This window comes from Condylostylus longicornis, unplaced genomic scaffold (assembly GCF_029603195.1).
Source record: "Condylostylus longicornis isolate FDR11 unplaced genomic scaffold, ASM2960319v2 ptg000135l, whole genome shotgun sequence".
NCBI lineage: Eukaryota > Metazoa > Arthropoda > Insecta > Diptera > Dolichopodidae > Condylostylus > Condylostylus longicornis.
Window position 1 is genome coordinate 5,282,934 of NW_026578103.1, and position 14,461 is coordinate 5,297,394.

The 14,461-nt window shown below is 28.5% G+C and overlaps 3 protein-coding genes across 7 annotated transcripts; 1 reads left to right on the top strand and 2 right to left on the bottom strand.

The window, feature by feature from the left end:
• Nucleotides 1-350: 350 nt before the first annotated feature.
• Nucleotides 351-4,534, bottom strand: LOC129615084 (putative mediator of RNA polymerase II transcription subunit 26). Its single transcript, XM_055530151.1, has 3 exons — nucleotides 4,393-4,534; nucleotides 2,832-3,766; nucleotides 351-2,774 (listed from the first exon to the last, which is right to left on the bottom strand). Exons 2-3 carry the CDS (start codon nucleotides 3,736-3,738, stop codon nucleotides 1,585-1,587), a joined length of 2,097 nt encoding a protein of 698 aa, XP_055386126.1. The 5' UTR covers nucleotides 3,739-3,766; nucleotides 4,393-4,534; the 3' UTR covers nucleotides 351-1,584.
• A 345-nt stretch (nucleotides 4,535-4,879) lies between these two features.
• LOC129615107 (threonine--tRNA ligase 1, cytoplasmic) lies at nucleotides 4,880-8,034 on the top strand. Of its 4 annotated transcripts, none has more exons than XM_055530181.1 (6): nucleotides 4,880-4,955; nucleotides 5,555-5,624; nucleotides 5,686-6,125; nucleotides 6,180-6,850; nucleotides 6,902-7,360; nucleotides 7,428-8,034. In XM_055530181.1, the coding sequence occupies exons 1-6, from the start codon at nucleotides 4,938-4,940 to the stop codon at nucleotides 7,882-7,884; spliced, it is 2,115 nt and encodes a 704-aa protein (XP_055386156.1). In that variant the 5' UTR covers nucleotides 4,880-4,937; the 3' UTR covers nucleotides 7,885-8,034. The 4 variants fall into 4 exon arrangements, with proteins under 4 accessions (XP_055386156.1, XP_055386154.1, XP_055386153.1 ...); XM_055530179.1 differs by lacking the exon at nucleotides 4,880-4,955 and adding an exon at nucleotides 5,139-5,222; XM_055530178.1 differs by lacking the exon at nucleotides 4,880-4,955 and adding an exon at nucleotides 5,150-5,407.
• Nucleotides 7,935-11,579, bottom strand: LOC129615106 (claspin-like). 2 transcript variants are annotated; one of them, XM_055530177.1, is made up of 4 exons: nucleotides 11,119-11,579; nucleotides 10,002-11,050; nucleotides 9,278-9,936; nucleotides 7,935-9,221 (listed from the first exon to the last, which is right to left on the bottom strand). In XM_055530177.1, exons 1-4 carry the CDS (start codon nucleotides 11,439-11,441, stop codon nucleotides 8,115-8,117), a joined length of 3,138 nt encoding a protein of 1,045 aa, XP_055386152.1. In that variant the 5' UTR covers nucleotides 11,442-11,579; the 3' UTR covers nucleotides 7,935-8,114. The 2 variants fall into 2 exon arrangements, with proteins under 2 accessions (XP_055386152.1, XP_055386151.1); XM_055530176.1 differs by having other exon boundaries at nucleotides 9,993-11,050.
• Nucleotides 11,580-14,461: the final 2,882 nt, after the last annotated feature.

The window sequence follows — 14,461 nt, forward strand, 5'->3', positions numbered from 1 at the left end:
TTCTGACTCAACGGTAGTATATAAAATAACGTATTTTTTAGCTGTATTCATCTTCATGTTGGTAATTTAGTTTTTAAATAAAAAATTTGTAGATTATCAGCATTATAGTCAAAAATATATTGCATATCCATCAAGCTGTTTTTTGCAGCATTACGTTTTGGAATTATTGTTTTGCAGTACTGCGTTTACAGATCTATAAAATCTTTATCATTTTATTATATTATTACATTTTACCGTGGATATACAATAAATGTAGGACTTGTTTCCTCTAAGTGTTAAAATAAAAAACTTTTATTGTTATTTTTAGAATCTTTTTTATGTAATTCCAATTTTAGTGTCAGATTAATCGAAATTTATTTCAATATAATTTTAAGTAATCATAATAAATATTCTGAATTTTTGAATTCGGAAAATAAAAAAATCCAAAAAATATGAACAATAAAAATACATATTTTCTTAAAAATAAAAAATAAAAATAAAATTTTATTACATCCTTGAGACAATTTAGTTTTACTATCTTTTGAAAATGTGTTTCATTTATAATCACAATTTATTTATTTTATTTGCTTGAATAGCATGTAAATTGCTGAATTGTTGACACATTGATTCACAACATTTTTTAATACAAAATATAAAAATAATATAACATTACAGTAATTAACCATCAACTTTTAATCTTTTAGTTAACAAAAGTTGAATAAAAACAGTTTGAAGTAAAATAAATAGCTTATAAAAAAACAAAATTATACATTTGATTATTAAATACGACTGAATAAAATACTTAACTTAAAAAACAAATAGTTAAAAAATAATGGTAGAAAGTTAAATATGTATTGGTATTTATTTAATACTAGAAAAAATCATTTCTTAATAAATTTGTCAAAATAATGCTTGAGAAAATTCGAGGTTGGAATTTTAAAGAAATTCATAATTTCATTTAGCATTAATGTAATATATTTTATTTTTTAAATTATATTTTACAATTAGTTATATTAGGAAAATTTTAAAGAATTCTGAATTGTTTATACGATTCCAATTACTTTATTTTTTCTTTTTATTTTCAATCTACCTCAAAATATTAAACTTTTTTGTCTATTTCATATAATACAAATAATTACAAATTGTAGAAACAATTCTGATATCTTAATTGGTGTTGTTTTTTGCTTTTCCCAATATAATTCAAATTTAGTTTGAAAATTTTCTAAATATATGTAAAATTTTTGTAATTAAATATTTTACAGACTAAATATCAAAGTAAAAGTAATAAGTGCTAATAAAAAAAATTTAAGCCGTGCTTTTTTAATATTGAATGTTTTATGTTTTTTTTTTTCGAAATAACAATTCTTCCGAAATACGAATTTTAAATTTTGGATAAATAATTAAATTTTGTTAGTTTCTTTTAACTATTTTACTTGTTTTATAATTTTTTTATCTATTTATTTAAATTAAATTTTTAAATTTTCAACGAAATATTAAAGATATACAATTGTATATTAAAAGAAATCACGAACTTATTACAATAAAGAAACAATATTATAAATTCTTTGTTAATTAAAATTAATAATTTCTTTAATATAATTATTCTCATTTGCAAGAAACGGTCTCAGATTCTGTTAATTCAGGTGCAGAATTTAAATTCATTTTGGAACTTAAATCACTGCCACCAGTTGTTCCATCTGAGTTTTCGACATTTGAATTTTGGCGAATTCGTAAAAGTCTGTCTTGAACACTTTTTTTAGCGAATTCTGGTTTTGTAGATAATTCTTTTGCTACTGTATCTAAAACTTTAGGATCTATTATTGCAGCACCGATATTTTGAGAATTATTAACCTCCGGTATTTGCAAAATACCAACAGTAGAATTCATAATTTTTGATGGCATTTCAGTTTTTTGAGTGAAATTATTTTTAAAATTCTTTTTTTCCTTTTTAGGACTTTTAGTAATTAGTGTCTTTGCATTGGACATTTCAAATTCATTTGTTTGTTTATTGCTTTCACATATCGAGGTTCCTAAAGATTGAGATTGTTGATTATGATGTTGCTTTAGTTGCTGTTGTTGTTGTTGATGTTGTTGTTGTTGTTGTTGCTGTTGCTGATGTTTCTGTTGCTTTAATAGACTTTGCCGTTGCTGCATTAGCTCTTTTTGTTGTTGTTGATGCAATTGCTGAACTAATAGTTGTTGTTTTAATTGATCTTGTTGTTGATTTTGCTGTTCAAGTAATGAAAGTTGTAGTTGCTGATCCTTTTTTCGTTGCAAAATTAACTGTTGTTGTTCAGCCTGCTGCAACTGTTGTTGTTGTTGCAATTGTTCTCGTTGTTTTTGAATAAGTAATTCTTGTTTACTTTGCTTAAGTAAATGATTTTGTGAAAGTTTTGGCACCTCTGTGTTATTTGATCCATATTTGATTTGTGTATTTTGCTGATGCTGAGTTAAGAGTTGTTGTGGTAATTGCTGCTGCTGTAATATTAGTTGCTGTTGCTTTATTCGTTTTTGCTGATGTAGCAAATTTTGCATTTCCATGTTTTGCAGTTCAGAATTTATAGATTGAGATCCATTTTTATTTTCAAAATTACTAGAACCACAAAAATTTTGGCATGTGTTGTTATTATTAAGCTCCGGATTATCAACATTGCTTGTTTTTATGTTTACATTTTGTTTATATTGCGTTTGAAAATTTTCATTTTCAGGTGAAATTTTTGTTTGTACCTGGAAACTTGTTTTAGACAACTGCCTAGGACCGACTCGGCCAGTGCCTATTGCTGGTGCCGATGACACTGAAAAAATTATAAAATTAACAAAACTCAAAATAAGGCAAAAAAATGTTAACTCACATTTAACGCTCTTTACTTCCCCCGTTTGAGAAACAGATACGGTAATATTTCCTCTTTTCTCTATCATATATTCAGCTTGACTGTAAACGTTATTCGATTGCTGAACATTTGTTTGTTGATTTGGATGATTGGGGATATTTTTTATGGCAGTGTGTTTTGGACTTCTATTACTATTATACGATTCATGAAGAAAATTTGTTTTATCTGTTTTGTCTGTATCCCAATCTTTTTTCCACTTTTCATTAATTTTTAGATTTTGATTGCGATTACTTCCAGCTTTAATGTCTTCCCCAACAGTTTTATCATTATTATTACGCCACTGTTCTAATTGTGAGGTTTTATTTTGCAACTTGTGATTTTGCAATTGATTATACGGTGCCGACTGCGGTTGTAAAGAATTTTTGCTACTACTACCAAAATTATTCCCGCGCCCACCCCGAAAACTGTTATTTTGACTACCACCACGTTTGCTAAACTGGTCTTTGCTTTTATTACTGTAGCTGCTGTTTGAAGTTTGCTTAGATTTATCATTTTTATGAAAAATTTGCTGATTAATATTGCCGTCACGTTCATTATCAGCTAAAAAATTGTATTTCGGATCTGGAGGTGGACCTTCACCTTCAGCAAATTTCTTATAATCCCGTTTAGGTTTAAGCTTTTCTTCTTCTTTAGCTTTGTTAGATTCTTCCAACTTTTCAGGGTCAACATCGTAAGTAAAATCTAATTCGTCATACTTATGTGCCTTTGGCCAATTTTCATCATCCAATGTAGATTTGGTTACTAAAGCATTCATTTTTAAAGCCATTAAACGATCTTCTTCTGCTTCACGATGCTTTTTTTCTATTTCTTCAGTTTGTCTTTTAATTCTTTCGATTCGCTCATCTAAATTCTCCTTGGCTATAGACATTGTTACGAATTAAATTTCTTTTTAGTATCTAAAATTATTTGAATAATTCCATAAATAAGTTATTTAAAATTGCTTGGAGGTGAATAGTATGATAAAATCGTTTTCCATTATTTTTTTTCATTTATTTATCTATAATAAGTTTGAAGTGAATTCCATTCTAAAAATTTATTTTAAATTGAAATGAAATTTGCGAAACCCTCACGTATGTACCTATGGTGAGATATATATATATATATATGTATGTAGGATATATGCATACATGTATCTCTTGTAAACCTATTATAATTCAAAGCACGCCTACTGGGGACATGCATTTATAAATACATACTTAGTTAATATTTTCTCAAAAATTCAATTTAGCTAGAAGTTAAAAAAATTTAAAGTGACACGTAAATTTTTTTTTCCTATGTGTATATTTATTGTCATTATATAAAAAATGTAGAGCTTACCTTTCTCTACATTAATTTAGATAAATCGTCCTACTTTTTGAAATTTCACTTTAATATACATGTACATTCGTGTTTGAATACATATCATCTCTACATGTACGTAGGTATGCATGTACATGGGTACCTATATCTTTTTTAATTATGACTAGTATAGAATAAATATTATACATAATTTTAGAAAATATGTTGTATTTTTTATTCTTACCTTCAATGTATTAAAATCTGTAGATTATAAAATATTTTTATAGAAAAAAAGTAAAAATTTTATTCTTAATTTTCTTGAAGAAAATTAGAAAAAAAATACGGAGAAAATAAAACAACGATGCAAAAACAGCAACAACGTTATTGACGGCTCTATTTGTAATTTGAACTTGTACGTCATTATTATGCCAAATTGAAGTTCAAGACACTAGGGATGGGACTTATTTATGCAGAAACATTAAACATCACCTTTTTCATTCTGATCGATTTCAAATTTCCACTTTATCAATTTTCTACAATAGCTAGTTAAATAAAAAATAACAATTGATAATAAAAACTAAGATTAATTACAAATGTTTTTATAATCCTTATTACATAATGAAAATAAACAATAGCGTGGAACTTTAATAGTATGTATATGCGAATATAATTTCTTATATACTATTAGGAATAATTTGCGTTTTGACAAGTTCAAGTATTCTTTCCTTATTTAGGTTTCAGTACGTAACTAATTGTTTTGCAATACATATTAATATTTCATTATTAAGAATGCCGCAAAAAAATAAGGTATGTAATAAATTTTTCTACCTTTTTCTTAATTTTAAACAATTTATATGAATTTTTACGTTTTTTTTTTTTATTGAATATATTCTCTCCTAAATTTATGCAAAGATTTTTTTATTATAAAATTAAAGTGACACCAAAAATTGACAAATATGTATATTTATGCTTATTAAACATTTGATATTTATTTTACTTTAATATTGTATTGTAAGAAAAATGGTTGACAACGTGGTGCCGGAATTAAATAATTTGCAAATCGAAGAAAAACAGGCATGAAATAATAATTTACTTTACAATAGAATTTTAATTGAAAAATATTATAAGTAATGAATAAATATTTAAGAATAATAAAAGTGTATAACAATTTTTTATTCGGTGAAAAAACTGTTGGCAGATTTCTATCGGGGGGCATATCATATCCACACAACTTTTTTAGATACGACTATTCAACTTTGGTATCTAATTTCGCCAGTAATTTTTAAATAAAATTGCATCATTTTTTTATTGAATTTATTAACTCCATAGTTTTATTTAATATAATTATTGTTGTGTGATGATTGCCTCCTGCAGCGAAAATTTGTTAATAAAATTATTAATTTCAGGCCACAAAAATGAAAAAGGAGAAGCAAAAGAATCAGAATGCTCAGACTCCTGGTGACGGTGGAAAAAATGGTAAGAAAAAATTTATGTATAAGTTGATTAAATTGATTTAATAATTTGGTTTATATTTAAGTTAAAGAATTGAAGCCATGGCCGGCATATATAGAAGAAAGAAATAAATTGTGGGAAAAATGCAAAGAAGAATACTTTGCAGAGCTTGCCACAAAGCCTAGGAAAGAAATTAAAATTACATTGCCTGACGGTAAACAAATAGATGGAACATCATGGGAAACTACTCCCTTCGACATAGCAAAGGGAATTAGTCAAGGTTTGGCTGATAACACTATAATCTCTAAAGTCAATGGGGAAGTATGGGATTTAGATCGTGTGCTTGAATCTGACTGCAGCCTTCAACTTTTGAAATTCGATGATCCTGATGCGCAAGCTGTTTTTTGGCATAGTTCGGCACATATTATGGGAGAAGCAATGGAAAGAATTTATGGAGGTCATTTGTGCTATGGTCCACCAATTGAAAGTGGGTTTTATTACGATATGTTTCTGGAAGGGGAAGGTGTAAGTATAAGTCAAAAATTTTATCCAAATTCAACAAATATAGTTCACTTTCAGATATCTACAAATGATTATCCCGTTATGGAAAACTTGATTAAGCAAATTGTAAAGGAAAAGCAACCGTTTGAACGATTAGAAATGAAAAAAGATGATTTACTTGAAATGTTCAAATATAATGAATTCAAGTGTCGTATTTTAAATGAAAAGGTGACAACCCCTACTACTACTGTGTATAAATGTGGTCCTTTGATTGATCTCTGTAGAGGTCCACATGTACGTCACACGGGAAAAGTTAAAGCGTTAAAAATCACCAAAAATTCTTCAACTTATTGGGAAGGCAAAGCTGAAGCAGAAACTTTGCAACGTGTTTACGGAATATCTTTTCCAGATGCAAAGCAGCTAAAAGAATGGGAAAAAATTCAAGAGGAAGCTGCCAAAAGAGATCATCGTAAAATTGGCCGTGAACAAGAATTATTTTTCTTCCATGAACTTTCTCCAGGTTCATGCTTTTTTCAACCACGTGGAGCTCATATTTACAACACTTTAGTAAGCTTTATAAGAAAGGAGTACAGAAAACGTGGCTTTCAAGAAGTTGTTTCACCAAATGTTTATAATTCTAAGTTGTGGCAAACTTCTGGGCATTGGCAACATTATGCTGATAACATGTTCCAATTTGATGTTGAAAAAGAAATTTTTGCGTTAAAACCAATGAATTGTCCTGGACATTGGTAACTTTATTTTTCCTTTTTTTTGAAATTTCTTATTAATCGCTCTTTTAGTTTAATATTCGATAACCGCAACCGATCTTGGAGAGAATTGCCTCTCCGTATGGCAGACTTTGGCGTTCTGCACAGAAACGAATTGTCAGGTGCCCTAACTGGATTAACCAGAGTACGAAGGTTTCAACAAGATGACGCACATATTTTCTGCGCTCCTGAACAAATTAAGCAAGAAATAACCGGAGCTTTAGATTTCTTGAGATACGTTTACAATGTTTTTGGATTTTCTTTTAATTTGGTGCTTTCCACGCGGCCTGATAAATTTTTAGGAGAAATTGACCAGTGGAATACTGCTGAAAAAGCTTTAGCCGAATCTTTGGATGAGTTCGGTTTACCATGGAAGGAAAACCCTGGGGATGGTGCGTTTTATGGTCCAAAAATAGATATCACTATTTTAGACGCATTAAAGAGAGCATTTCAATGTGCAACAATTCAATTAGACTTTCAATTACCTATAAGGTAAGATTAAATTTTACAACAATTTATAAACTCATAGCAAAACAAATTTAATCAATTAATTACGTAGATTCAATTTGTCATATGTGTCTGAATCTGGAGAAAAAAAACGACCTGTTATCATTCATCGAGCTATACTAGGTTCTGTTGAACGTATGATAGCGATATTAACCGAAAGCTACGCAGGGAAATGGCCTTTTTGGCTTTCTCCACGTCAAGTGATGGTCGTTCCAGTAGGTCCACAATTTGATGAATATGCTGAAACCGTTAGAAAACGTATACATGATGCCGGATTTATGGCAGAGGCTGATCTCGATGCGGGCGATACCATGAACAAAAAAATTCGGAACGCACAGTTGGCTCAATTCAACTTTATTTTAGTAGTTGGCGAAAAAGAACGCTCATCAAATACTGTCAATGTTCGTACTCGTGATAACAAAGTACATGGAGAAATATCACTTGACAATTTAGTTACAAAATTAAATAACATCCGAGATGAATATATAATCGGTGAAGAAAATTTTTAAAATTTCGAGAACAGTATAAAAAATTAAAATTTTCCATTAAATTAAAAATATTTAAAATTGATACTAAGTTATTAGAATTTTAATTGGCTTAAACTTAAAAACTACACAAATCTAACATTGTTATTATAAAATATAATATGCAATTGTAAAAATTTGAACATTTTCATATAATTTATAATAATAAGTTACATTTATGTATTATAAGGCATTAATTAAAAACAATATTAAATTTAACTCTCGTCCAAATGATCAATTAAGCTTTTCTTAGTTTTATGGGCACTTCCAGATTGCAGTTTAAGTTTTTTTGCTTTGCCGGAATCTATGTTCAAAACTGATTTCCTTTTCATATTTTCATTGTTTTTTTCAGTTAAAATAGAAAAAATAAAATTTTTATTCTTCCCAGTATGACTTTGTACATTCGAAATTCCATCAAATTCTGAGACATGCGAAGTTATACTGGCCATTTTTGTAAGCATGTCTCCCCCTCTTTTTAAAAAAGAACCTCTTATACAGTGAGTTGAAGATTTGGATATCAAAAACGCTGAATCATTTTTGTTTTCTGATTCACTTTTAAAATTTGTTTTTGCGATTAGTGTAGCTGAGGGTTTAGTTAATACGACAGTTTTTTCTGCGAAATCTTCGAAATTATTTTTGTCATCAGTTTTAAAAGACGGCGAAGTAATAGATTCTAGCCTATCTTTTAAAAGTACTTCCCTTTCATGTTTCATTTTCCTCCACACTTCTTCATCATCTTCTTCACAGCTATCTATGGCACCGGTTTCCGCAAGAATTTCTTGTTTGGCATCATCAATATTAAAAGTAGTCTCTGCTTTTTTCCAACGGAACTGTCTTTGCCTTCCTATACCGTCATTTTCTTCATCTTCAAAAAAAAATTCCTGCATTTTTTTAACTTGACGAGCATCCTCATCTAAAATTTTTCGCATATGTATTCGTCCCACTTCATCTTTTAATTTTTCTTCATCAAATTCATCTTCGTCTCCCAATTCAGCATCATACATGTCAAGATTTCTTTCATCTTCATCGGCTGAGCCCCAGTCAGATTCTGAAAGTTCGGCTTCATTTTCGAAAAATTCATTAGCCTTTTTATCTATATCTCTTTTAGTCATTTCAACTCTAATTTCATTTTCTTCCGAATCATAATCTATAAATGTAGCGATCGACTCATCTTCATCCAGATTTGGATAACATACCTGTTGTGCTTTAGTATTTTGAATATCTTCTTCGTCCGAATATGATATTGTATTTTTCTTTTTATTGTTCATAAGATTTCTTGTAGATAAAACTTCTTCTTCTGACGAGTCACTAAAATCAATATTCTAAAAAAAAAAAGGTAATCTATATATGTATTTCAGGAATTTATAATTTCTTCTACCTGAGAGAGCACTTCTTTATTTTTTATTGACACGGCTTTTTGTTCAGTAAATTTAATTTTATTTTTATGAGGGTCTAAGTCATTCAAACTTCGAACTTGTGTTTTAATCTGTGTTTTTCCGAAGCTACCAGAACATAATTCTAGAAGTTCCTCATCATTATCGAGCTGATCATTTTCCATATCGAATAATTCTTCTGCAACTTTGTTTTGAGGCATTTTAAATTTGGCTAGTTCAGGATTTTCAACTTCTGTTTCTTCTAAGGGATATTTAAGGGAAAAATTAATATTTTCATTATTTTCGTCGTCTTCTGAGCTGGTTTCAGCGAACTTTGCAATTTTTCTTTTGTTCTCCCGTCGTTTTTGTCGCTTTTCAACATTGTCATTTCCGTCACTTTCATCATCAGCTTCATCTTCAGTGACATTATCATCCAGAAAACTGTATTTATGTTCGTCTAAATCATTTTCTGGCGAATTAGTGCATTCCACGTCATCAACTTCTTCCTCAAAAATTTTATGCGTTATCTCCTCTTCCTCCCTATAATGTTTTATTTTCTTGTCAATATCAATTTTTCTTCGTTCCCTTATTTGTCGCATTAAATTGTTTTTCAATTTCAAGTAGTTAGATCCTGGCCCATTATCTGTTTTAAATTCACTGAAACCTAGTTATAAAACTTATATCTCAATCTTATTTTATATAAATATAAAGTTAAAATACTTAACACACCCTCACTTTCGTTATGACTTTTTAAAAGTTTTTTTTTATAATTCGAGTCTGGGTAATTTTGGAATAGCTTATCGACACAACTCAATCTTTTTTCAGGAACTGATATTTTTCCACTTTCCAAATCAATTATAGAAGAAGGACTTCCAGTTAACTTTGGGCATATATTTGAACTTATCGCTTCTTTAGTAACAAGTTGCTTTAATTGCTTCACAACTTCTCTGGGCGTTATTGCAACTGCTGGTGAAATTTGAACATTGGATATAATCTGAATTTTTGGTTTTTCAATCTGTTTATCTCCAATATTTTCAAGACTTGAATTTTGATAACTAAAATTTTCTTCATATCCTTCTGGCGATGAAGCTAATAAATTTTTCGATGGAATAGAATTATCAACAGCTAAATTTTCATGCCCCAAGAGATTTTCAGTTAGAACTTTATTATTTTCATTCGAAATATTTATATCATCACAATCTTTACTATATATATCCTTAGAAGTTTTCTGATCCATACTTTTGCCTTTTGAATTTACTTCAAAAGATTCTACAATTTCTTTACATGAAGTATCATTGAAAAGTTTCTCTGCTTCCTCTTCACGTTTTTTTAAATATTGTGAATAACGTTCTAATTGTTCTTTATCCATTTTTAAGGAAAAATCATGGCAAAATTTTGCTTCTGTATTGGGTTTAAGTACAGTTTTTCTAGACATAAATTCTTTTAAACTACATTTTTTAGGTTCGTGATAGGGCACATTGACATTATTCTCCCTATGTAATCTTTGTGTTTCGCTTTTTATAGAATTTATTGTTTCCATTGCAATCTTTGCCGATTTTCTCATTGCCTTTTTATTTGGACTTAAACTCGCTTTATTCTTTTTTTTCGTTGTGTTTTTAGTTTCTTCATCGCTTGAACAATGGAAATCATAAACTCCATTGTCGGGTTTAGTTTCATTTTCAGATTCTGTGTCAACGATCGCATATTTTCTAGGTTGTACTACAGGCTCACTAAACATATTTAATGAACAACTTTGTTCTTCATCGGACACCACTGACCTAAGAGGGATGGATGTGTAAAATATTAATTCTAAATCACGTACTTATGTATGTAAGTACATATTTACCTTAATATTGACGCCACACTTTCGTTTTTAGAATTTTCATGTTTAGCTTCTATTTGGTTGTCATCGTCACATTCATCTTGAACTAACAATATTTTTGCTTCATTATCTGAATCTGAAAATGCTAAACCTTCCTCAATTATATTTTTATTTAAGAACTCGTCGCTCTTTTTTCTAGGCGGATTTTCTAGGCAGGTCACTCTGAAACGGTTTGTGTTTAAGTCCTCATTCCCATTTTTACTTTCAAATTTTGATAATTCTGAATCTTCAACACAATTTAGTGGGACGGAAATTTGTAACAATGCATCATTTTTATTTTCAACCATTGTATTTAAATTTATATAAAAAAGACATCAAAACGACAAAAAAGGTCGTTATCGCGCTATTTTTCTGACTTTACGTAGGTACTTGTTTCTGTTTCGTATATTCAAATATGACGGCTGACAGAACAACAGGCCTAAACCTCAAGAGAGATTGACAATTCGCAACTGACGAATTTACACATATTCTTATGGAAGCTGAGCTTCCTTTTTAACATCATATATCTCTCACAATATCAACTTTTTTCAAATTTTTAATTAGAAAAAGTCAAAACTTATTCTTTTTATATTTTACTAGTGCTTACATTTTTTAAGTTTTATATTATTAAAACATTGATATATTTGTTATATCAACTGTCAAATCAAATATATATACATAATATGCAAAAACACAATTGTTAACAGGTTTTTTCCTTAAAGTATTTATAAAAAGAGTCACACTTTACTTGTGTTTACACGAGAACTTTCAATTAATGATTAACATACGATTCATTTCCGTTGGCAAGACGCGAAATTCTCTTGGCAAGAGGAATGATGCAGTATTTTAAACTCTTTTAAACTTGGGTGAATTACTCCCAATATTTTTTTATAGAATATTTTGGTAAATTTCTTTATTGAATAAAAATGAAAAATATGTTGCGCAATGAGAAACTTTTTCAATGATTTCGCAACTCGAAACAGAAATTACAAACTTTCATATTTAAATTCGTAGTTTTAATATTGTTTATTCTTCATCGAAGACAAAATTCGATATTGAGGTTAGGATAACTTTGATATTTATGAAAATTTACTTGGATTTTACTTGAATAGCATAAGTAAAATGCTTTAAATGAAAGAAAAGCACTGTGCTTACAATGGTAAGTTTAAAATTAACTAAAGATGAGATAAAACCCAAAATTTATATACTTATGTATGTATGTATGTATGTTGTAAATATTTTAACAAGCATAATTGTTTTTTATGCTCGAAACATTTACATATTTTCTAATGCGGTTTAAATAAATAATTATCAATTGTGTTAACTCAGTAATATTTTTTTAAATTATTTTATAAATTTGTATCCGTAATTTGCGGTAAAATTAAATTATTCTGCTACGTATACAATATATCTTTTTTATATACGTTTACAATATATCTTATAACAAATTCAGTCAAAGGGAACTCCTGTAACAGGAACTTTTAAGCATTCAGTCGAGGATAAGTTAAATAAATTATTCTTTTTCAAAGAAATATAAATAGGTTATATAGTAAAAGCTCTTGACATTGTACACTTTTCCTAAATGCGTTCTATAAGTAGTGGATACGAAAAATAAAAGTAAACCGGGTATCGAAAAAATCACGCACGCTTTTCTCATTCATTCATAAATGTTACTAGATAAAATAAGAATTAAATAAACTAGCCTATATTTTCAGCAATAAAGTACTAGTTATTAAATATTTTTCCAATGCAGCATAAAAATGATATGTTGTTAATGATGTAATGTTTGGCAAAAATTAACATTTGCACGGAACTTTGAATTGAAATTTTCAAACAAACGTTAAAGTATATATTAATATTGTAAAAATTGTTTTCCAAAATGTATCAAAGCTTAAGCAGTTTTTTTTTGCAATGCAAAGGTATTTTGCAATGCAAACGGAGGAACCTCTATATAACGCAATCTCCATTTAACGAACTATTTTGTTTGGCAGTAGGGGTGTTTTTGAAAATGCGGTTTTTGCTAGTAAAGCTTAAAAAACTCTACATTTAATGAGGGATGTTTTTGAAAATGCAGGTGGTTCACTGTATAAAAATGCAAAATTCGCCAATCTGCATTACTTGATATATGTTTCGTAAGTGGTTTGGTGCTATTTAACAAAATTGCAACGCAAACCAATTAAGCTGGCAGCATTTTCTAATTTTTTTTTCAAAGTAAGTATTTGAATTACTTTAATTTGAAATATCTGCTCTTTCATTCTGGGTATGTTTTATTTTCAAACTGTTTTACTTTAAAACTGTTTGACTTCGTGTATTCAACGATTTCGGTTAAGTTCGCATTTGAAGCAAGTTTTCAAACTTTTTATGTGTAGTATTTTTCTAAACCTTGGGTAGTATTTTCAGTCTGAGAGTAGTACAATTTTAAATTATTTTTTTTTCGGTACACTTTGTTAGTTTGTAGGTTTTTCTATCTTTATAAATACGAGTACATTTCTGGAATTTTAAGTAAAACACGATTGGAACTCTATTAATTTAAAAATCTTTTTTAAAATAGTGAAATACTCGTTTTTTCTGCATTGATAACTTTTTTTATCAAAAATGTAGCTATCATATTCTAAAAATCAATTTTTTTTTCATTAAAAACATATAAAGCAACAAATGGTTTTATGCATTCATTCATTTTGAAATACATATTTTATTTCTATCATTAATAGCAAAAGCAAAAAGTAATAATTAGTTAATACCAAAAAAAAAATAATAAATGGCAATTCCTGAGAAACATCATTTATAGATAATAATACATTATATTATTTTTAAATTAAAAAAAAATCAATATAAAAATAAGGCTTGCTGCAATGCCAGTAATCCGTTTTGATTATACCATTTTAGTACTAAGTTTTATAATTTCAGCAAAATTTTTTGAGCTAATACGAAATTATCAAAAAAGTTTTTTACACGAATAACTAAATTCAATTCATAAATAAATAAAAAAAAAAACAATAGTAGTAAAATTTTAGTAAAAGTAGTACAGTAGTACGCTTGGCGAAGTAGTTGTACAATTCTACTATAGTAGTACGTTCTACAGCGCTGGTTTGCAGTTTTAAAAAGGATCTGGTATGACAGCACGTTTTGTAGTTTGCTGCAAAAGCATTCCGTTTTTGTTAGTAAAACTACAAAAGATCTGCTGTCAAATCAACATCAAATTTTTTTCTGCTTTTGTAGCCGTAATTTCAATTAGTAGATAATATAAATCAAACTTTTTGGCACCAAAGTTTATGTAGGCAGTGCTGCTTTAGCAGCTCCTTTAATGTTATTTATAATATAGAATTTG